At 37.9% G+C, this 24,870-nt stretch overlaps 1 protein-coding gene and 1 pseudogene across 6 annotated transcripts in view; one reads left to right on the forward strand and one right to left on the reverse strand.

Annotated features, from left to right (window-relative positions):
- Positions 1-24,870, forward strand: part of ZEB1 (zinc finger E-box binding homeobox 1) — a 196,856-nt gene that overhangs the window by 147,353 nt on the left and 24,633 nt on the right. For 3 of the 6 annotated variants that reach the window (XM_070381866.1, XM_070381868.1, XM_070381871.1), the window contains exons 3-4: positions 14,736-14,798; positions 22,225-22,386. In XM_070381866.1, the coding sequence (XP_070237967.1) occupies positions 14,736-14,798; positions 22,225-22,386 (225 nt within the window). The remainder of the gene's footprint in view (positions 1-14,735; positions 14,799-22,224; positions 22,387-24,870) is intronic. The other 3 variants (XM_070381867.1, XM_070381869.1, XM_070381870.1) reach the window with 3 other exon arrangements.
- Positions 7,036-7,568, reverse strand: LOC102278019 (deoxyuridine 5'-triphosphate nucleotidohydrolase, mitochondrial-like; annotated as a pseudogene).

The raw sequence follows: 24,870 nt of genomic DNA on the forward strand, positions 1-24,870 counted from the left end.
TGGGCCATCAGGAAGGAAGAAAGCACAATGATGAGAGTGAACATATGGCCACATGCATATCCTTTTTTTCCCAGATTTTCTCAATTATGTGTGATGACAAAGTGGAAAACATGAGTAGGGGTCGATAAAATGAATGAAATGGAGCAAACGTCAATACTTTCTAATTTGTATTGTGTATAAGCTCCCTCAAGTTGTATTTGACCAAATCTTGTGATAAATTTGCTACCCAAGTCATAGGGGATTAAGAGTTGCACATTAATTCCTACCTGAACATAACTGTTGGTTCATTTGAGCCACAGTTGTTCAGTGTGCATTGTTTAGAGAACATGCTACGAAGATAGTGAAAACTAGTTAAAACTGCTCTGAAAAATAAGCCCTCAATTTGAAGATACATTGATTTCATAAACAAACTACATAAAGTTCTAGTTCTGGGCTTTACCTCACCTAGTTAAGTAAGTACATAAGGTTTATGTGTGTCACACTGTGTTCAGAACAGTCTTGCCTGACCAGTGGAACAAGCCAGTAAACGTAAAACCATTCCTCTGGTAAACAGTGGGAGTTTAAAATTTCATCTGCAAAAAGATGCACAGCCGATTTGCAGCCCTGCCCAGGGATGCAAGGCAGCCCAGACTTTTTGCTGGACTATTGGTTCAGAATCCTCTGTAAATCAATTTAACTTCATGAATACCAAGGTTAGTAACTTTTAAGGGTTCATTCAGTCGGTTACAATTAACCAGCCTTTAATCATGCATTCCACTGAAATTTTATGTAATGAAGCCTCAGATCCAGAGCACTTCTACCCTTGAATCGTTTTATGACTCTTCAGGATGGTCCTTGTGGCTGAATTTGAAAAATTATCTGTCACATTGGACCTGGTTGACCAAACCAGCCTGCTCCTGGAGCAGAAACAGAGCACTTGAGTTGTGACCAGAGGAGCAGGCACCCAGGGGCAGATGGCCCCCTGCCTGGTCCCCTTAGCTTCTGTTCTTTTGGGAGACCTGGCTCCACTGCTGCTCCGTGTTCTTTACTTTTTGGTGCATCCTATTAATCGACCACTACCCAAGGTAAAACAAACAAAAAACCAAAGAAGGAAAGCTACAGGAGCCACACTGTCTATGCCAGTTGGTTTCCTTAAAGACTAAAAAAAGGGGAACGGTAAAGAAAGCAGGCAATGACATTCAGCTGTGGCAGAGATCAGCACATGAAACTGGTACAGATTTGCAACCAGAGTACAAATCGTCAGTCTTAAGTGTACTGGGAAAATATGCTACCAAAATGTTAATTATGCCATAAATGCCTTTTAAAATCTTACCTGTGAATGAAGTCTCAAGTTAGGATCAAGTTCTTAGAAGGATTAAAGAGAAGTAATATTTTCATTATAAAACTAAATAAACTAAGACATGTTCACATCTAAGGATGAGATTTCTAGATTCATTAAGTCCTGTTGTCTTAAAAGACTTATAAACTTCACTTTTTTTTTGGTAGGAAATATAGTGTAACTTGGCAGTGTTCCAGCACATCATACTTATCTGACAAGAGCTTGTGGTTCAGCCAGAAGCTCTCATGCTTGTGTCAGTTAAACGTTTTTAAATATGTGTGCTCTTTCAGGACACCTGTTCATAGACCTTTTATTCTTTTAGCTTTTAAAAATTACATGAAACTAATCCAATGGTATACAATATCATTTAATAGACTGGCTATTTCTTAATGCCTTAAAATGATCCCAAGTAAGAGTGATTTAACCGTTTTTTGGACTTGAAAATTTTTGACCTCTATAGAAATGCACATGTTGACAAAAATGCCAAGTCAATGAAAACTTCTTTAAGGTAAAAACATATAAAAGTCTGATCTTACAGTTATAGCAATAAAGCTTTTTTGAATATAAGTTATAATAAAATGGCGGCTTAGACAGTAAAGAATCCACCTGCAATGCAGGAGACCCAGGTTTGATCCCCGGGTCAGGAAGATCTCCTGGAGAAGGGAATGGCAACCCACTTCAGTGTTCTTGCCTGGAGAATTCCATGAACAGGGGAGCCTGGTGGACCACAGTCCATGTGGTCGCAAAGAGTTGGACACAATTAAGCAACTAACACTATAATAAAATACAGTAAACAATCTATGCAAAGAATGCCTCCGTCACTAAATAACTCAGTATTGAACCAAATTATCCTTGTCTCAAGATTTAGCCTGACCTACCCTTTGGAACCTTTTTCAACCAAAGGTGGTGTGTGATGTGGAAAAGCTCACCATGCGGCTTCTTGTCTTCTTTGTACTGCTGTGTCCCCTGAGCGTCACTTTTGCATCTATAAGATGAAAAAACTGGGCCGAATGACCGCAGAGGTCTTATTTTAGCTCTGCTCATAACGGGATCCAACTCCATTTGCACTAAATGTGCAGCACTAACATTTGAGTGACTCTAAACGCCTAAGCATTATGAGGTGGCCCAGGGGGAGGAGTCTGGGCTCTACCTACAGTGGGAACCTCAGCTGTGCCCACTGCCCTCCTGAAAAATCCCAGCCAATCAGACGTGTGCCTGGATGGAGAGCAGTGTGTACAGCTCCTGTGTAGTCAGCTCTACAGCTCATGTTCCAAGTATTGATTTCCAAGTTACTTAGGTTCTTGTCTTCCCCACCCCCTTCAGTGTGTCATGTAATTCATTTGTAATACAGCTAGGTTCCCTTGCTAATGTCTGTATTTCATTTTGTATTCTGTCTGCTGGGTGATTTATTTGGGGGAGGAGGTGGATTGTTCTGTCTGTAAAGGTTCAGAAAGACACACTCAGACAAGTGTCACACACCCATTCCTGTCCCCGTTTTCCCTAATAAAAATGCTACTCACAGAAGACTCCATAATTTTGAAACTACTTTATGTGTATAGTATACTCTGAAATTGAACAAATAAGTAAATATGTTGAGGATAAGGAGACCCAGGTTTCTCACTGTCAGCAGTGAGAAAGGGGAAGAAAGGAGGCTGGGATAAACCCTGTGGTGTCTGATTGGAATCAGAGGTATTCGTGTGACCTCGTGGTTCTTAATGTCTATGAAGACAAATAAAAAAGTACACACGCCTACGTGCAGCTGTTAGCGCGCATACGTGTCTCCCAGCTCTGTCTGCTGAGAAAGCAGGGCGGCAGTGACAGACAGTAGCAGTAAGCATATCCAGTGCCCAGATCTGGGGAACGACTGTGGCAAGGCTCCTTGCAGAAATGACTGATTCTGGAACCAAGGGAGAGTAAATGTAAGATAAGCCTGGAACATGAGTAAAAAAGGGCTAAAAAAAATTTATGAAGGCATATCAAGAGACACAAGAGCTAACTTAAAGGACTCCCCATGGCCAAATCTAGAACAATTTTGGCAGCAAAATAAATGGTAGTATTGGATTATAATCTATGAAGTGAAATAAATATCAATGCATCCATATGGATATAAATACTTAAATACATGGAGGAGAAGGGAAAGCTCTTCCTTATAGTATAATTCTAGTTGTAAATTAAGAAATAATCAGGAGAGTGGAAAATCACCATTAGGCAAACACCTTGGTAATTGTTGTGGGCAAGAGCCGTCAATGGGTGCTAAAGTTAGTGGGTGCCGGTAACATGAGAAAAAAGATACGTGCATAATCTCAAAGTATTTTCCCACCAGATAATTATAAAGAAAGGCATAATAACTGGTGTAAAGAAACCTGACAGAATCTTAACCAGGTGATGAAGGTTAATGCCACTTGCATCAGGTCATGCTGACACCATGCCTTGACATTATAAATAGTGCTTCAGTGAACATAGGAGTACAGATATTTCTTGAGGTAGTAGTTTCTTTTCCTTCAGATACGTACTCAGAATTTCTGGATCACATGGTAGTTCTGTTTTTAATTTTCTTGGGGCACCTCCATACTATTTTTCCTAGTAGCTGCCCCAGGTTACATTCCAAACAGTGCACCAGGGGTTCCCTTTTCTCCACATCACCAACCCCTTGTCTTTTTGATGACAACCATTCTAACAGGTGTGAAGTGGCATCTCATTATGGTTTTGATTTGCATTTCCCTGATGAGAAGTGATTTTGAACACCTTCTCATGTGTATTTCTTTGCCATTTGTATGTCTTCTGAAAAAAAAAAAAAAAAAAACAGTCTACTCAGGTCCTTTGTGTGTGTGCTCAGTCACTAAGTCATGTCTGACTCTCTGCGACCCCATGAACTGTAGCCTTCCAGGCTCTTCTGTCCATGGGATTTCCAAGGCAAGAATACTGAAGTGGGTTGCCATCTCCTCCTCAGGGAATCTTCCTGACCGAGGGATCAAACCCACGTCTCCCACACTGGCAGGTGGATTCTTTACCACTGAGCCACCAGGGAAGCTCATTCAGGTCCTTTGCCCATTTTAAAATCATTACTTGCTTTTTTACTATCAAGTTGTAGAAGTTCCCTATGCATGTTGAATATTAACCCCTTTTCACTTGTATGCTTTGCAGATGCTTTCTTCTGCCACACAGTTTGCCTTTTCATTTTGTTGATCATTTCTTTTGCTGTGCAGAAGCTTTTTCAATTTGATGTATGCCTTTATTTATTTTTTTACTTGTGCTTTGGTGTCATATCTAGAAAATCACTGCCACGATCAATGTCAGGGAGTTTTTTCCCGTGTCTTCTTCCAGGATTTTTATGGTTTCATGCCTCACATTGAAGTCTTTAACCTGTTTCAAGTTAATGTTTGATAGTGATACGAGATAGGAGTCTAGCTTCATTCTTCTACATGTGACTGTCCAGTTTTTCCAACACCGTCGATTGAAGAGACCACCTTTTGCCTATTGAGCTTTCTTGGCTCCCTTGTCAAGTATTAGTTGACTTCAGTAATTACATGGGTTTATTTCCGGGCCTTTGATTCTTTTCCATTAGTCTATGTGTTTTCAATGCCAGTACCACATGTTTTTATTACTATAGTTTCATAGTACAGTTTGAAATCAGGAAGTGTGATACCTCCAGCTTTGTTCTTATTACTCAAGATTGTTTTGGCTAGTCAGGATCTTTTGTAATTTCACATAAATTTTAGCATTTATCATTTATTTTCTGTTTCTGTAAAAAATGCTATTGGAATTTAGATGGGGATTGCATTGAATCTACAAATAGCTCTGGGTAGTATGGATATTTAACAGTATTAATTCTTCTAGTTCATGAACACAAGATATCTTTCCACTTATTTGTGTTTTCAATTTCTTTCATCAGTGTTTTACAGCTTTTTAATGAAATTGTGTTTTAATTTATTTTTTAATTGCAGGAAAATTGCCTCACAGCATTTAGTGCTTTTATTTCCTTGGTTAAATTTATTCATAAGTATTTTGTTAGTTTTGATGCTATTGTAAATAAGATTTCATCTATTTATTTATTTCTATTTCATATGGTTTCACTATATAGAAATGCAACTGATTTTGAATGTTGTTTTTTTTTAATCTGTATAGGTATTCTTTGATTTCTTACATTAGCATTTTATAGTTTCAAAATGCAGATCATTAACATGTTTTGAGAGACTTAAACCTCTTTCTTTCATTTTTGAAGGGAAAAACTATTGTGAATATTTTATTTTTAAGTTTCCATTTGTTCATTCTCATTAGGGTTACATGATTGGGCAATATGATTGATTTTTGTTTGTTGCCCTTGTATCCTGCAGACTTGCTAGTTCTAAACAGTCTTTGGAGATTCTTAAGATTTCTATGTAGACAGTCTTCTTTTCAAATTGGGGTAGTTTTTCTTCCTTTCTAGTCTGTATACCATTTATTTCTTTTTATTAGAAAATGCCAGGAGTGGTGAGAGTGGACATTTTCCCAATCTTAGAGGGAAAGTATGTGGTCTTTTGCTTTAAAGTATAATGTTAACTGTGGATTTATTGTAGATGTTCTTTATGAAACTATTCTCATTTCTAGTTTGTTGAGAGTTTTCATCATGAATAGATGTCAGATTTTTTCAATGCGTTTTCTGTGTCAGTTGATATGATCATGTGGTTTTGCTTCTTCAGCCTGTTAACACAGTGAAATGCATTAATGGACTTTCCAATATTGAACTAGCTTTAGATTATCTGGAAAGCCCCTCTGAGTCATTGTGTTTTCATATATCGCTGAATATGACTTGGTAATTTTTTGTTGAAGAGTTTTGTGCCAGTGTTCATGAGAGATACTGGTCTATAGGTTGGTTGGTTTGTTTTTTGTAATATTGTAACATGGTTTTGGTATCAAGGTAATATGGGCCTCATAAAATTAATAGGAAAGTCTTCCTTTCTCTTCTGTTTTCTTAAAATATTATTTAAATTTAATGCTGTTTAGTAAATGTCTGGTAAAACTTAAAGTGGAAACCATGTGGACCTAGAATTTCTATTACTTGGGGGAGAAGATTTTAAACTACAAATTAAATTTTTAAAACAATTATAGGAATATTCAGATTAGCCATTTGGTCTTGGATGACTTGCAGTAGTTTCTAGTTTTTGAGGATATAGTCCATTTAAAAGTTTTCAAATTCATGTCTGTTAAGAGATGTTAACCTTACCAGACTGCTTTAAGGAAAATAGCTCACAATTACATAGCACTTACTGAGTGTCTGGTACAATACTAAGCACATACTGTAGTGATTTTATCTTCACAACTACCCTAACTACTGTTGTTATCCTCCAAATTTATATTTTATAAACTGGTTATGAACTGCCTCACAGATTTCATAATGGACATATAAAACTTTTCATTTAAGTGTAATTACAAACAACCTAATTTCTAGCACATTAAAAATTACATTTTTAAACACCATTCATATGTGAAATCCATAGCAATTTAATACCTTAATTTAATACTTCCATTAAAAAAAAACATGAATAAGCTCTTCTTTTAAGAGTCAGAAATGTATATCTTAATGTTTACTTCTTGAACTCATAGCCCTTTTAATATCTTCTGGCTCTGCAGTGATCCCCTTTTCATTCCTGATACTAGAAATTTATAGCCTCCCTCATTTTTTGTCAGTCTTTCTTAATGTCTGTCATTGTTTTTGGTCTTTTCTTTTTTTTTTTAAGCAAAGTCTTTATTTTCAAGAAAAAAGTACATTCTCATATCCTGTTTTTGGCATACGTTTTAATTACTTCCAGTGGAACCAAAGCCTCTTGAACCCCTTTCAGTGTCATCTAAAACTTGAACTTCCTCTATTTCTGGGTAAAATATCCGTTCACGAATGAGCTGTGCAATTCAAACTTTTGACTTCAAACTTCTCTTTGCCAAAATTAAACAGGACAACACCAACATTCCCTCTATAATCTTCATCTATGACACCAGCTCCTACATCTATGAAGGGTTCTGCTGCCAAGCCAGAACGAGGAGCCACTCTTCCATAGCACCCAGAAGGAAGGGCTATCTGAATGTCAGTTTCCACAAGCACTGTTTCCATCGTGGTACTGGGTAATCATAGGTACTGTACAGGTCGTAGCCCACAGCGCGCGCGGACCCCTTGGTTGGAGCTGTGGCGTGCAAAGCGGAGACGCATATCGCCCGCCTCTGTGGCCCAGGCCCGCTTGCTGGGGGAGACGACTTGTGCCTCTTGAGAGCAGGGCATGGCAGCCTAGAACGTGGGCATAAGAGGGAGCAGGGGGAACAAGAGAGAGAGAGAGAGAGCGAGAGCTGTTTTGGTCTTTTCAAAGAACTTTTTACCATTTTCTCTATTATTTTTCACTTTTATTGATTTCTGTTCTTAATACTTCTGAATTTATTTTTCTCCTCTTCTCCTCCTGTTTGCCATGGTAGCACAGAGTTTTTATTTGAGTCCTTATTTTATAACATAGGCATTTAATAATGTAAATTACCCTTTAAGCAGTGTTTTTGGTACATTCCACAAATGTTGATATTTTGGTTTTCATTTTTCTCTTTGACCCATGGATTCCTTAGAAGTGTGTTAATTTCCAAAGTGTTCAGAAACTTTTTCCTCTTTCTCCTACATATCTAGTTTATATTCATTATGCTAAGAAAACATACTAGGCTGGCCAAAAAGTGTGTTGTTTTGGCCAACTCAGTACTTTAAATTATATTTAATTTGTTAAGTTTAGTTGTATGATCCTGGATGTGATCTGTCTTCCTGAATCTTTTATGTGCTTTTAAAAAGTACCAGGTTGAATGTTCTATAAATGTCAGTTGGTTCTAGTGGTTGTGAATGCTGCCTGGTTCTTTATATTGTTGCTGACTTTTTCTCTGCTTGTTCTGTCAGTTAATGTGAGGAGGAGTATTGAAGTCTCCAGTTACAATCATAGATCTGCTTTCTGTTCTCTCAGTCTCTTGATTTGAAGCTTTGCTAGTTTCACACATATTTAAGATGGTTATATCTTCTTGGTGAATGGACTTATCATATGTTTCTCTATATCTCTGGTAATTTTCTTAGCTCTAAAGTCTGCTTTAATGTTAAAATAATCACCCTATTTCCTTTTCATTAATGTTTGCATGGTATATCTTTTTCTATCCTTTTACTTTTAACATACCTATATCATTATATTTGAAATGACTTATTTGTAGAGAGCTATAGATGGAGCTTGGTTTTTAAAATCTGTCTCTTAATTGGCTTGTTTAGACCATTTATATTTAATATAACTTTTGGTGTTTGGATTTAGGTTTATAATTGTATATTATTTGTTTTTCATTTTTTTCATTTTTCTATTCTTTTCCTGTCTTTTTTGGACCATTTGAATATGGCTTAGTATTCCATTTTCACTTATTTATTTCATTTTTGACTGTATCTCTTTGTTCTGATGTTTTTAGTAGTTGCTCTATAGATTTGAATGTTACATACTTTGCACAGTCTACTTAGAATCAATATTTTACTACCCCAAGTGAAATACAGAAACCTTGCACCCACATGGATGCCATTGCCCTCCTTCCTTTATATTGTAGTTGTATATGTAGTTGTCATTTCTTATATTCTCCTTCATTCCTGACATTTCAAGTTTCCCTCTAATATCATTTCCCCTTCTTTCTGAAGATCTTCCTGTAGCAATTCTTTTAGATAGGTCTCCTGGCCATGAACTCTGCTAGCTCTCTTTTATCTACTAATATCTTTCTTTTACCTCCAGTTCTGAAGTATGTTTTCACTGAATGTAAAATTTAGGGTTGAGAGACTTTTATTTTCTTTTAGCACTTTAAAACATTCCATTTCCTTATGGAATCCTAAATTCCTAATGATAAACTTACTGTCATTTCAATCATTGTTCCCTTATATTACATTTTCTCTTACTCTTTTCAAGTTTTGGGTTTTTTTGTTGTTTGTTTTTGTTTTTGTTTTTGTTTTGCTTTCAGAGTTAGTTTGATGATATGGGCCTAGGTTTGGAGGGCTTTACCCTGTGAGATTCAGTTAACCTCTGAACCTATTAATTTGTGTCTTCTGTTAAATTTGGGAAGTTTTTAGACATAATTTTTTCAAAATTTTTTTTCTATATCATTCTCTTCTCTTTCTGTGACTTCAGTGACATGAAAGATACTTCCTTATTATCCTATGTATCTAAGACTCTCTTAGTCATTTACTCTGCTTTTCAGACTAGAAAATTTTCATTGATCTGTCATCAAGTTCACTATCCTCTTTCATCTCTATTTTGCTATTGAGCATATCAAGTGGGTTTTTAAATTTTTTGTTATTGTATTCTTCTAAAGTTGTATTTTGATTCTTTTTTTTATAGTTTCTATTTGCTGATGCAAGTTTGCTGAGACTTTCCTTCTACTCCTTTCAGGAATGTTCACCCTTAACTTCTTGGAGAACCTTTATAAAAGCTGTCCTGTAATTTCAACACCTGTGTTATCTCAGTGTTGCCACATTTTCCCACAGAAGCTGTGGTTTTCTTGGTTCTTTGCATGCCAAGTAATTTTGGATTGTATCCTGGACACATTTGAGTATTATCTTATGAGACCCTTGTTGTTATTTAAATCCTGTGCAGAATTTTTGTACTTCTGGTTTAGCAGGCAATTCAGTGTATCAAGCTGTCAGTTCCAACCAGCTTTTTGTGGGTTGTAGTCCCAATATAAGTTGCGTTTTCAAGCCTTTGCAGTGCTCTTCAGATCTGTACCATGTGGAGTAATGATCTTATCCGACTCTTCAATTCTCAGAGTCTGTGATCAGAACCACATGAGGGACACTTGGGATGCACCCAGGGGTCCACAGACAGCTCTGTGCAGTTGCTTCCCCATGCTCCTCCCGCTCAGTGGTCTCCTCAGTATTTCCAGCTCCTCAGGACTCTCCTGTTCAGTCTTCTGTCCAAAATCCTGGGACTTTACTGCCGTACCTTATGCATACTTCCTGCAACTATGACTGTGAGAAGAGCTGCAGGAAGAAGTTCAGTGGACACACGTACCACCTTATGCATACTTCCTACAACTATGACTGTGAGAAGAGCTGCAGGAAGAAGTTCAGTGGACACACGTACCACCCTCTTCAGGCTCTGCTCCTTCAGCTGGAGGAGAAGGTGCCCCTCCCTTGGCTTTTACGTACCTGGGGGCCCCTGCTTTCAGCATGGTCTCTCCCACTATGGGATGACCTGGGGGCTGGGACCCAAAATGAAAGATGGAAAAATGCATATTTCTCCCTTTCCTGCTCCCTAAACTGGAGGGCTTTTCTAGCATGCTTCTTCCATGCTTCAGTGTCCACATCCAGCTTTTGAACCGCCCTGAACCCAGGCTGCGGTGGGTGGAATCACTTCCAGCTCAGTGGCCCCCTCTTCTTCCTCTGCCTGCTCTGGTTCACCTTCCAGAGTCTTCACACTGCCCCTCCATGCATTCTCCCAGGTGTTGTGGCTGTGTCTGGTGGGACATACAGGTAGCCTATCTCCATCTTCACCAAAGCTGACTGCAGGCATGTTTTTTATTTACCATTGTCTACAGTAACAGGTTTTCCTGGAGGTTGTGAATTATATTTACTGGGAGGTTGATGGACAATTATACCAAAAATAGATTGATACATATGTAGAACCTAATGGATATAAGAAGGAAAAAGATGAAGCTGTCTGGAAACATTCTTAAAAAGTACACAGTGAAACAAACATTCCATCCTTAATCAAAGTTTGAATACTTTATGTTTGCATTAAGGAATTTCTCAATGTTTGCTTTTTGGACAGTCTTACTGTAATAGGTTTCTCTCCTGTAACAGGGACAGTGGAGTGGGGCTAGCAGAGAGCAGGGTCAGGGAAGACTTACAAACTGAGAGACAGGTGAACTGAGCTTCAAAGAAGTCAGATTAGTAGCAGTTACTCAGATGAATGGGTAACAGCGTTCTAGCAGAGAACACAGATTTAAGAAAAAGGCAGGTCTAAATGTGCTTGGTGTGTGTGTCATCGAGAAAAAGACAGGAGCAGAAAAGGAGAATCTGACTCCCTTAGCCACTCACTGTGCCTTCTTAGCCGCTGCTACAAAATATCCCCACAGAAATATGTGTAATTGTTAGAAGCATCTTGATATTAATTTCAGAAATGCAAGTTTTAGAATTTAGAATATGTGTTAAATTATCCTGTACTTTGAATTATCTTATCTCGCCATTGATAGTAGGCATCTGCATCTCTAATTAAAATCAACTGCATCTGTCATACTTGCTTTTACTTACTAGGAATTTCATTCTTCAGCAAAATGAACAGGTGCTGTCTACTTTGATATAAATGTGTGCTATTTGCCTTTGACTTTTTTAAAGTAAACTTTCAATTTTGAGATAATTACAGATTCACAAACAATTCATAGTTTTAAATTTACAAATAATACAGGGAGTCTGTGCACCTTTTACCCAGTTTCAAATGGTAACATCTTATAGAACTGTAGTACAGTATTGTAACCAGGATATTAATGTTGATACAGGTGAGATGCAGAGCATCCATGACCACAGGGCTCCCCACTTGCCTTCAAGCAATCCGTCCTCTCCTCCTTTCCCCTCCTCCCCATCCTTAACCTTGGCAACCACTAAGCTATTCTCCATTTTTGTAAGTTTGTCATTTCGTTAATGTAACGTAATTGGAATAATGCAGTATGTAATAACCTTTGGATTGGCTTTTTTCACTCTCCAAAATCTTTTGGTGACTCATTGAAGTTGTATGTATCAATAGTTTGTTCCTTTTTATTGCTGAGAAGCATTTCATGACTTACTTCAGCTGTCTTTTGCCATTCTTTGAAAAACTGAAGTCTTGTTACTCTGGAGTTTGTCCTTTAGATACTTGCTTTGGTATTTAGACTAAAAGCCAAACCCTCGGGAGCACTCTGGTTTTCCTTCCTAAGTTGCACTTAGATTGGTCAGTCATAATATGTTGACATTATAAGGTCTTATAGGAGAAAAAAAATCTTAGGAATAAGTAGATTCAGTTACTTTATTCCTCTTATATTTCTTAAAACTAGAAGTAAGGTCAGAACACATTAGGGAGAATGCTGCTTGAGAAATACTTAGAACACCCCCTGTTCCAAGATGCCCTCATGCCGTCCCTGGATGGAGCGGGGAGGGACTACTGCAGGCAGTGAGTTTTGGGAGAGGAGGGTACCCACCTGACAGCCCGGCGCGAGCACCATTTCTGTTTCATTAGTTGACATGATTTTAGTTGTTGAACAAAAATTCTGCCCCCAATAAAGAGGGGATGATTGGAGCCTTCCAGGTTTCAAACTGGTAAATAAGCATTGGACCAGATTCTGACATGTTACATTCTCATGTAGGTAGCCTGGATGTCACTCCAGCAGAAGGAAAAATTTAATTGAATTGCAGACAGTGTTTAAGTTAGCTTTAACTGCAAGCAGTAAAATTAATAAGGTCCAAAATAACATTTTAAACTTTAAAGTCAGTGATCCTGTGGGCTTTCCTGGTGGTCCAGTGTTTAAGACTCTGCACTTCCACTGCAGCAGGCATGGGTTCAGTCCCTGGTCGGGGAAAGTTCCACATGCCATGTGGTACTGAAGAAAAAAAAAGAAACAAAAACTCCAAAATAAATAACCAAAATCAGTGTTACCTTCCACCTTAGCAAGTCCTAGCTCAGCCTGCTTCGGTTTTCATGTGAGGAGAATCAGCGAACACGCATATGCAGTAATAAATATATTGCTATCATAATTACCCACTTGGCACACTGTTTATTATTTTAGATTAAGTAGATGCTTTGGAGGAAGAGAAAAAAAATAAACATTGGAGACTTTCAGATGCTTAGCAAATACCAGTGTTTATCATAGAGTATTGTTAACATTTGACCAGGGATTTTTAAATTGTCATTTTGCTGATAGCAGATATAAAATCAGAATTCTTCAGCAGAAGTTAATCTCATCATTATCCACTTCAGACAGTGATTTTTATGCTGATCTAAAGAGGTTTATGCATATTTTAACTATCACATAATGATCATCTTTAAGTAGTAACATAAAAGTTAATGAGTATAGAAAATCTGCCAAATAAATCCACCCAGTAATCCAAGACACTTATAGAAATACATGCTTTAATGTGAGCACAGATTTTACTTGATTAGTGCTCTATTTCTCAATTCAATTATCAAACGAGGAAAATCTGAATCAAGATTTTTGATTGACATATTCAATGGGATTTGATGGGAGTGCAGATAACTACACAGTGTTTTAACGTGACTTTGTAAGTCTTCTGATCATAATTACATTATATACTCTGAAAGCAGTTTTTAACTTCTAATCTTTTGTATGTGCACACGTTCTTAATAAACTACTCAATAAATAAAATGTACCTAAATATATAAAGTTTACTTTCTGCTTGCCTAAATAATGTGCATGTTGACTCTGATCTTATCAGCTCATTACAAATATATAGGTGTCAGAGGTGGATAATGTGTGTTAGTCGCTCAGTCGTGTCTGACTCTCTGTGACCCTATGGACTGTAGCTCTTCAGGCTCCTCTGTCCATGGGATTCTGCAGGCAAGAATACTGGAGTGGGTTGCCATTCCCTTCCCTTCAATCCCTGGGTCGGGAAGATCCCGACCCAGGGATTGAACCCATGTCTCCCGTGTTGCAAGCAGATTCTTTACCATATGAGCCCAAGAGAAGGTGAATAATAGACATCTAAAATATTTATTGGCACCACTATTATCATTTGTTACTGCTTACTAGTAGTTACAATCATGAAGAGAGTGAAAGAAAAGGTATAGTCCTTACCTGTTTGCTCTGGGCACACTGCAGGTTGTCAGGGACTCTGTCTATAGTGAGATAAGCCAGGGTGGAGGAGAGAGCGGGTTTTAGAGCCATTCAGACCTGCATTCATATTCCACCACCCAGTAGCTGTGTGTCCTTAGGCAGGTTCTGTAACCTCTTCAAGCCTCATGTTTTGGTGGGATTTTTTAATTTATAAAGAGATAGTTTATGAAGGTTAAAGGAAATGGGTTGATAAAGCACCTGGCACAGTGCCCAGCACATAGCAATTTGTGCTTCAGGGAAGAGATGGAAAAGGAGTCCTACTGCCTGTAGATAGAGCGCCTCTCCTAAAAAAAAAAAAAATACATTAATAAAATCCTAGTACGCGTATAATTCTAATATATGTAGAAGTCCAGAATATATAAACATTTTCACTCATTTTGCTTCTCTAAAATATCTCTATGAGTTTTGTGAAGCTGCTTAATTTCCTTAAAAAGCTTTAGCTTAGTAGGACATGTTACTGTACTTATACAAGGGGGGGAAAAATCCAAATCAAATATAACCTAAAAGTTTCCTTTTCAGATTTATAGACGTTAAGTGTTGGTGAGAGGGGGGATCTGTTTTAAAGCTTTTGTTCTTTGATTTTTAGCAGGAAAGGAAGGACAAGAAATCCTGGGGCCGGAAGCTCGGGCAGATGAAGTGGGATGTGCAGGTACTCTTGCCTTTTTCTCAAGCACTATCATCTTTGAACAGCCTTTGTGTGACTGGTTTTTGCATTTGTGAGTTCTGCATTTAATCTGTTTCCTCCTCTTTATCTTGCCCCCCTTTAAATGTTTAAGTACCTAAGCATATGGGGCACTGTATGAAAAATTAGATGTTTATATTCTTTAAATAGACTGCAAGCTTAGATATTCATATAATACAGGTATTCATCTGTAAGAATAACAAATATAATCTACATGTAATCCACAGAGTAAGTGTTTTAATGATAATTTAAACTTCTATCAGATTTTTACCATAGTTACAGAAATACAGATCTATTTTGAGTTTGATTATTAGTTACCAGGATCTACATGAAATTGCCCACAAGACTAAAAGCAGAAGAGAGAAAAAGAAGCAAATATCATGGGTTATCTAGAAACCAGATGAGAATTATGAATATTGATAAGTGAACATGTCACAGCAAACAAGAGAATACACTTTTTCTTACCATTTCTGTGATTGAAAAAGGCCAAAATGAAGTTGAAAGTGAAAGTCGCTCACTCGTGTCCGACTCTTTGCGACCCCATGGACCAGAGTCCATGGAATTCTCCAAGCCAAAATCTGGAGTGGGTAGCCTTTCCCTTCTCCAGGGGATCTTCCCAACCCAAAATGAAGTTGAATTATAGTAAACAAAGAAATTTGTTGCTTCTAGGTGACTATATTAGTACATATTCCCCGAGACTATTCCTCTATTATTGGATTCAAATCAGATTTAAGAAGCAAAAGAGTAAGTGCAAATCTTAAATCCAGATATTTCATATGATAATGTCCAATATATACCAGGCACTTATTCTGATAAGGCAGTCTTCAAATGTAAACTTCAAAAAGAAATTCCAAATTATTAAAACATTTCCTCAAAATTCTGTACTTAAAAGTAGTATTACTGTATTCTGTATATTCAACCATAGATTAGATATTTCTATCATATAGTTTTAAATTTTCTTTGTTTCTTCTTTGGCTTAACATTTATAGTTTTTTGTTCTTTGCAGTACATTTTAGGAGTATTCCACAGAGCCTTATAAATCACCTTGTGTTGTGTAAGATGAGTGTATTTTGCAGTAATGTGTCAAAAATCGATTTTTACCTATAAGCATCAGCCCTCCCATACTTGTCAGTTCTATAAAACAAAGAGCAAGGCTTTGTACTCTTACTGAAAGTGCACTCCAAATTAATCAAATAATGGAATGTGTGATCATTTATGGTGCCACAGCCAAAGATTGTGTATTCTGCCTTTAACATGGTTGTGTTGAACTTGCATGAATAATGTATTCAGGTATGCTTATTATCAAATATTTGTCAAGCTGACTTATACATTATATAAAGTATTTAAACTATATTTGTTGTTAGTAAAATAGTGTTAATGAGCACAGAAGAATGCTATTCATTACTCTTCTATTTTATATTAAAATGTGACGACTCACATCACCAGAGTAGTAGAAGGTCTTCTGTAGAAGATCGTTTGCGCTTTGAGGCAAAGTGCCAGCAAAAAAGACACCTAGAGTTCCGAGTTGACAGTATTTCACCTCACAGTTTGCTCTTTAGTACAAAAATGAAATGAATTCATGCTTTCAGTTTGAAGTACTGAGTGATACATAATTTCCCTCCCTCCCCAAAAATAGTCAGGTCTGGAAGGTAGTGTAACTGTACGTAAACTAGGGTTCCTGCTGAAATACAGCACCCCCGCCTCCAAAATAGTGGGCCCTGTGTGTTACTTTCCTGGCACTCAGGGAGTTAGGAGAACACAAACGTTTAATAAAACTCTGATAAATGCAGTTTTCAGCAAAGAAGGGTGGAAATTGGCTGTTTGAGACTTCAGAGCAGTTCAACTTTGAAGTCATGTTTCACCTTTGCTTGTGTTATTTCCTTCACTTCCAGGGAATAATGTGCTGACAAAGTAAACAAAACCATGGCAAGAGGTCACCATCATTAGTTTAGAACTTTGTCAGCTCCTTTCTCAAGCTGACTTCTTCTGCAGTTCAGGAAGTGAAGAGAACTATAGTCTCAGCTTAGTATTCAGGGAGTGAAAAGGTCACCCAAAACAGCCTTTGTTCTTCTAAGCATCGTTTCTTTGTTTATTTAGCTGATACTTGTGCAAAGTTTCAAAATTGGAGGATAAAGATTGGCGGAACCCTAACTATCCTTTATTCTGATGGGAGTAAAACACTGATAGCCTCATAAAAATGTTATTTAGCCTTTATATTAAATGTTTGTCTCTCTAACCTTGCTTTGTATAATTTGTGATTATAACCCTACAATTGTACACTTTGACCAATGATTATAATCCTGTAATTCTATACTGTGACCGTTCAGAGTTTTGTCACACCTGAAAAACCAAATTGTCATCATATTCTCTGTATTTGCTCATCTCTTTAATATTTAAACACATGCAATTTATTAGTCTTAAGACTAGGAATTTTGCTTTATAATAGACCTTTTCACCATGTGCACTTCCAAGCACTTTTAGTTTTAGGGGTAAATCTGAGGAATGTCTGGTCTTAGCTTGAAATTGGCTTGGTAAGTACAGGTTCATGGAAACTGTGTACTTTAGTTGGAAAGAGCCCAGCTTTCAATAGCAGACCCCCAATACTGAGTCATCTGCTCTAGTTCAGTGTTCACCTTGCAGGACTGCTTTGAAGAAAACATAACAGTTACAGAGCACTTACTATGTGCCTGGTACAGTACTAAACACATACTGTGTTAATTCATTTAAGCCTCCCAACTATCCTAGGACATACTGTTACTATCCTCCAGATTTTATATTGTACAGACGGATTATGTGTTGCCTCCCAGGAGTCTGATGGACATACAGAATTCTCCACTTTAGTAAGTACAGTTGACCCCTGAACAACACAGGATTGAATGGTGCAGGTCCACATATACACATATTTTATTTAATAATAAATACTGCAGTGCTTCACAGTCTGGGGTTGGCCAACTCCGAGGATGTGGAATCATATACAATGAGGGCTGACTCTTAAGTTATACATGGATTTTCCACCACTGGAAGGTCAGTACCCCTAAACCTCATGTTTTAAGGGTCAGATGTAGTTACAGCCTATTATCTGACAGATTAAAAATGAGATTTCTAACATCACTGTTATATTTGAAATCAACAGCAATTTAATACCATTTATTTTTTAAATATGAATACCTCTTTGAGAGTCAGAAATGTTACATCATAATGTTTACTCCCTGAACTAATATAGAATTTAATGCTAACCAGTGTATTTCCTCTTCGAAGATACTTTGATCAACTGTCATTTTTTTGCAAGAAAAACATATATATAAATTGAAATTTAACTTTCTGTTTAGTTTCCAGGGACTATATGGCTCCTAGATTTTTTAAAATTTATGGATTGATTTATCCTATGATCACTGATCACAACATACATGACAAATTTTAATACTACAGTTTACCCTTGAACAACCTAGGGGTTGGGGCGCCAACCCCTCTGCCCAGTCAGAATCCACATACAACTTACAGTGAGCCCTCCTGAGTACCCAGCTCCTCCGTACACAGAGCCCCTCTCTGTCTGCTGTTCCACATCCATGGACACAACCGACTGTGGAGCATGGAGAACTGTAGTATTCACTACTGAACACATCCAGTACAAGAGGACCCATGCAGTTCAAAACTGTGTTGTTCAGGAGTCAACTACTCATTAAAGTAAAATGTTACTGGAAATGAGATTAAAGGAGCCAAAGTATTTTTTAATTAGCCCATAATCAGTAGTTTAATGTCGCTTATTCTAGAAGAAAGAGTGTGGAGCATTAATTCTGTTTCTGGCTTTTCTTTAGCTCTGAGAGAACTTTATTCTCATAAGTAAAAAGATGAAATCAGTTTTTTCTCATAAGTGATTTATTAAATTCTTTATACATCTTCAGAACTATATGCAAAGAATTATGGTTATCTATTAAGAAGAGTATTTTAGTGACTTGTCAATGATCAGTTCTATTAAATGCGCCTTCAGTTCTGTTGAAAGCAAAAATTCAGAGCCACCTATTTCACTAAAGGATTTATTTCTCAGTCACCAGAATCACTCAGGCCCTCACTTCCTTGGGTGTATACCAAAAGGTCTCACCCATACTTACTTACCAAAAGGCTAATGATGTCTGTTCTGACTTTTGCTACTTGTTTACCCTCACTTAGAGGCACCTTGTGTAATATATTCAGAAATGGTTGGGAATATTGAAATATTGCTAATCAGTACCTTTTTTCAATACATTTTAAAATAAAAATTCTTTTAATACCTGAGCTAAGTATATTTTGATCAGTTTCTTAGAGCTGTAAACTTATTAGTTCATTCAATTTCTGGAAAATTTGTACCTAATAACCTTACTAGTGAAACCAATTATCACTGTTAGACCATCAGCCAAGTCAGACTTTCTGGCAGAAAAATAAAGTGTGTCTTCATTTTTCTAATTAAAATGAATGTGTTGATACACATTTTGAGGGATTTCATAAAATTTTTTCTATTAATATGAAGAATATACAATTTATAATGAGGAATGCATAAAGTATAAATAAATACTTCTTTAAAATATTCAACAATGAGGTTAAGGTTATTTAGATCTAATCTAATTATTATGAATTATAAAAATCTTTGTTATAAAAAGTTATAAAAATCTTTGTCTCCAAATGAGTATCTTTACAACCAGTGTATAGATAAGATTATAACTTATTAAAGACATAAGATTCATGTATAAAATACATACTACATATGTAATTCTGAACAATGTACACTACTTAAAACTTCATCATTCCATCATCTAGGATATATTTAACTACTGCTGCTGCTAAGTCGCTTCAGTCATGTCCGACTCTGTGCGACCCCATAGATGGCAGCTCACCAGGCTCCCCTGTCCCTGGGATTCTCCAGGCAAGAATACTGGAGTGGGTTGCCATTTCCTTCTCCAGTGTGTGAAAGTGAAAAGTGAAAGGGAAGTCGCTCAGTCGTGTCTGACTCTTAGCGACCCCATGGACTGCAGCCTACCAGGCTCCTCTGTCCATGGGATTTTCCAGGCAAGAGTGCTGGAGTGGGGTGCCATTGCCTTATCCATTTAGCTACTAGGCTATAGAAAATATAAACATTTTGAAAGTGGAGAATATTTAATTGAAGTAAATATTTTGTAATATAATCTGATAAAAGTATTTTTAAGTAACTTGTCAAATCTATATTTCCTCTATAAGAAATCACATAAATATAAATTTCATTTGTGAGTTTAATCTAGTTTAACTCAAATATCTGAAGTTACATTGAACAGATCTACTTAAAAAAATAATGGTAATACAGTGGAACTATATGTAACTTTGTTCTGTGTTTTCCAAGTCTCCTGTAAATGTGTTATCATACACACTTTCATAATTTAAAAAATAAAAAAGGAAAATAAAATGATAAAAGATATAACAACACAGACTTGTACTACTTTAGCTGTTCAGAAGAGCTTATTGTTTTAGCTAATGACAGATCCTAGGAAAGGTTTTCGAGAATACTCCTTGCTTTGTTCTCACCAGCCTTCTGAAGAGCAGTGAATTTTTTAAGAATAGTTAGGGAATGAAACAGGTGAGGTCATTAAGGGGAAATTACTCTACTTTCTCTGGCCATATCATATAGCTGATTTCAGAGACTCATAACCAGGGCCAAAACATCCCCATTTTAGTCGCCAGCCTTTCCCCTGATAGAAATCCTGGGAAGGCTGGACACTAGAGTGCTCTTTTGTTGGCCTAACTGATCAGTAAAGCAGGCTTCTCCCAATCAGTACTTTGAATTGTTTTCCTTTGGCAGCTGGAGGTTTTATACTGCAAGGCATGCACTGTACTGATGTAATGGATGGAGGGGGGACATGTCTGTCTTTGAAGTTAGAGCAAAGGACTGTGAAAGAGGAGTAGAAGAAAGAAGCTTTTGGACTCTAGGAAGGGCCCTGCATGAAAGCTGAGGATCTGGAAATGGATTCCCTTTAAGTGAAGAGTGGTGGCTTCCCTCTTAAAGAGTCTTCACCTCCGCCTGGACCCAGTGACCAAGGTTTGGTGACAACTGGCATCAACTGAAGAAAAAGAGTTCTCAGTACAGGCGACCATCGAACAACACAGTGGTGGAGGCACCTGCCCCCCTGCAGTGGATTCCATGTGTAATTTACAGGCAGCCCTCCCAATACTGGATTCCTCTGTGTCTACAGTTTCACATCCATGGGTTCAACCAACGACAGTCATATAGTACTAGAGTATTCACTATTGAAAAAACCTAAGTATAAGTGGATCCTCACAGTTCAAACCCATGTTGTTCAGGGACTGACTATATATAGCAGACACTACGTAACTGATAGCTACTGCCTGTGTTTAAAAGGAGGAAAAGATGGTGAGTAGTCACCTTTATTACTCTGTCGTTGGTGCTAAAGTGTTACACAGCAGCCACGTTGAGAAACTGAGTTACTGCTCCCGTGCAAGTGTTGTAGTATCTGTTGAACAAAAAGATGCTGGTACATCACCGTCTTAATTGGGCCCAGTTCAGTCTGCTGTTTCACAAATTCAGAACTGACTTCAATCTGAAGTGTGTGAAGAAGTCATACATGAGACACCCAGAGGCCATACTGACCCAGGATAGTCACCAGAAGTGTGGACCCTCCTCCGGGAGGACAGACGGATGGAACCCCAGGGCACCAGGCCCACCCTGCAGCACACCAGTGCCCTGGCTCCCTTCTCCAAGCGAAGACGTGCTCTACCCTTGTAACCTGACTTGGTGGAAATGCCTCTCCCATCACCCAGCAGTGACACAGTTACTGGAGCAGAAAGACAAAGAACAGCCCTGTCTGTATCTGAATACTCGGGGAGATGGAAAGCACTTTTATCAGTTTGATACTCTTTAACTCTTATTAGAAATCTTTCTGATTGTAGGTAACTATTAAAGCTGTTTTCTAAGAAACCACATAATTGAACTGAACTTCAGAGCAGTTTGCACTCAGTTTGTCATTCAAGTACAACTCTAAGTAAACATGGTACAGTCGGTTGCTAGGAAGTACTTAGGTTTGGGAACTATGTTTTTCTCTTTTCCTGTTTTCCTTGCTTTATTATTGATTGAGAAACTAAGGATTCAGCCAGCCTCCACTGGGTCTTGTTCACCAGTAAGATGGAATAGAAGTACAACCCTAAAACTTAAAGAGGATATGGTTACAATGTTGAGACTTTTAGAACACTGTAAACTTATAAAAACAGACTTCTCAATAGATTATAGGTGAATGAGTAAATTGTTTTTAATATTCCTGTAAATATTTCCTATAGATTCAAGGACAGTTGTATTCTCTCAAGATAGTTTCTTATTTAGGAAAACTATGTAACAACTTGGTGAAATGGCTTTTTATAGAGTATGCATTTCTTTTAGTAAAAGATGATGAATGCGACTCAGATGCAGAAAATGAACAAAACCATGATCCTAACGTTGAAGAGTTCCTGCAACAACAAGACACTGCAGTCATCTACCCCGAGGCACCCGAGGATGACCAGAGGCAGGGCACGCCGGAGGCCAGCGGGCATGATGAAAACGGTAATTGGAGCTCACGGCCGCTTGGTTCTCACCTCTGAAGGATTATTGCTTCCATTGCACTGTGTGGGAACCCACCCCACTATAGGGAACATTTCTGAAAACGAGAATTTATTGCAGATGGCAATAGAGAGTAATTTCTTTAGCGAATGGAGTGATGTCCATGGTAAGTGTGTAGTCTTTTGTCAGTGCATCTCATGTGTGCACTGTGATGACCCGCACGTGAGATGCTTAGCACCGTGCCTGGACATTGACTTCCATTCACTTACATGGCAGCAGGCAGCAGAAGTAGGTTCTGGGAGAAGCCATACTTCCCCTTGATGCTGCTCCACTGTTCTGGAAGAAAACCTTGGTGGTATGGTTCAGAACATACTAATTTGGAGACAGTTTTGTTTTTTTTTTTCCTGTATCTATGTTGGTCGTCTCTGATATTAACAGCCAGTGTATAAACAGCAGTAAAATACAATAGTAATGTGTTCATATTCTCCTGTAAAGAAATCAGCTGTCATTCTGCCTTCCAAGCACTAGAAACAGATGAAAATAGCATGTTTCAATACTACTCTCTCAAGTCATCTCACCCTTTCCCTCCCCTACTGTGACCAAAGGTCTGTTCTTTATATCTGCATCTCCTTTGCTGCCCTGCAAATAGGATCATCTGTAGTGTCTTTCTAGATTCCATATATATGCATTAATATGTGATATTAATATATGATTGTTCATCTCTCTCTTTCTGACTTACTTCATTCTGTATAATAGGCTCTAGGTTCATCCGCCTCATTAGAACTGACTCAAATGTGTTCCTTTTTATAGCTGAGTAGTATTCCATTGTGTATATGTACCACATCTTATTTATCCATTCATCTGTCAGTGGGACATCTAGGTTGCTTCCATGTCATAACTATTGTAAACAGTGCTATAATGAACACTGGGGTACATGAGTCTTTCTTTTTCAATTATGGTTTCTTATGTCCAATAGTGGAAATGCTGGGTCATATGGTAGTTTTATTCTTAGTTTTGTAAGGAATCTCCATACTCTTTTCCATAGGTACTGTATAAATTTGCATTCCCACCAACAGGGCAAGAGAGTTCCCCTTTCTCCATACCCTCTAGAAATTTATTGTTGGTTGACTTTATGATGATGGCCATTCTGATAAGAGTAAGATAATACTTCATTGTAGTTTTGATTTGCATTTCTCTGATAGGGAATGATATTGTGCATCTTTTCATGTGTTTATTAGCCATCTGCATGTCGTCTTTAGAGAAATGTCTGTATAGGTCTTCTGCCTGCTTTTTGATGGAGTTGGTTGTTTTTCTACCATTGAGCTGCATGAGCTGCTTGTATAACTTGGAAATTAGTCCTCTGTCAGTTGTTTCATTTGCTGTTATTTTCTCCCATCCTGAGGGCCGTCTTTTCCCCTTGCTTATAGGCTCCTTCATTGTGCAGAAGCTTTCAGTGAGGTCCCATTGGTTTTTGTTTATCTATGTTACTCCAGGAGGTGGGTCAGAGAAAATCTTACATATTGCTGTGATTTGTGTCAAAGAGTGTTCTGCCTATGTTTTCCTATGAGTTTTATCATTTCTGGCCTTACATTTAGGTCTTTAATACATTTTGAGTTTATTTTTATGTGTGGTGTTAGGAAGTTCTAATTTCTTTCTTTTACACATAGCTGTCCAGTTTTCCCAGCACCACTTATTGAAGAGACTGTCTTTTCTAATCTGTATGTATCCCTAGATCTGAAGTGGGTCGTGAGTGTGTGTGTGTGTGAATTCAGTCAGTAAGTTGCGTCTGACTCTCTGCAGCCACATGGACTGCAGCATGCCAGGCTTCCCTGTCCTTCACTACCTCTTGGAGTTTGCTCAGATTATGGCCATTGAGTCAGTGATGCTGTCTCATCTCATCCTTTGCCACCTGCTTCTCCTTTTGCCTGCCTTCTTTCCTGGCATCTGAGTCTTTCCTAATGAGTCGGCTCTTTGCATCAGGTAGTCAAAGTATTGGAGCTTCAGCATCAGTCCTTCCAATGGATATTCAGGTTAACTTCCTTTAGAATTGACTGGTTTGATCTTCTTGCAGTCCAGGGCACTCTCAAGAGTCTTATCCAGCACCACAATTCAGTTCAGTTCAGTTCAGTTGCTCAGTCGTGTCCAACTCTTTGAGACCCCATGAATCTCAGCACGCCAGGCCTCCCTGTCCATCACCAACTCCCGGAGTTCACTCAAACTCACGTCCATCGAGTCAGTGATGCCATCCAGCCATCTCATCCTCTGTCATCCCCTTTTCCTCCTGCCCCCAGTCCCTCCCAACATTTAGAAGGCATCAATTCTTTGGCACTCAGCCTTTTTTATGGTCCAGCTCTCATGTCCATACATGACTATTGAAAAAACCATAGCTTTGACTATACACACCTTTGTCAGCAAAGCGATGTCTTTTTAATATGCTCTCTAGGTTTGCCATAGCTTTCCTTCCAAGGAGCAAGCATCTTTTAATGT

This window comes from Bos mutus, chromosome 13 (assembly GCF_027580195.1).
Source record: "Bos mutus isolate GX-2022 chromosome 13, NWIPB_WYAK_1.1, whole genome shotgun sequence".
Classification (NCBI taxonomy): Eukaryota; Metazoa; Chordata; class Mammalia; order Artiodactyla; family Bovidae; genus Bos; species Bos mutus.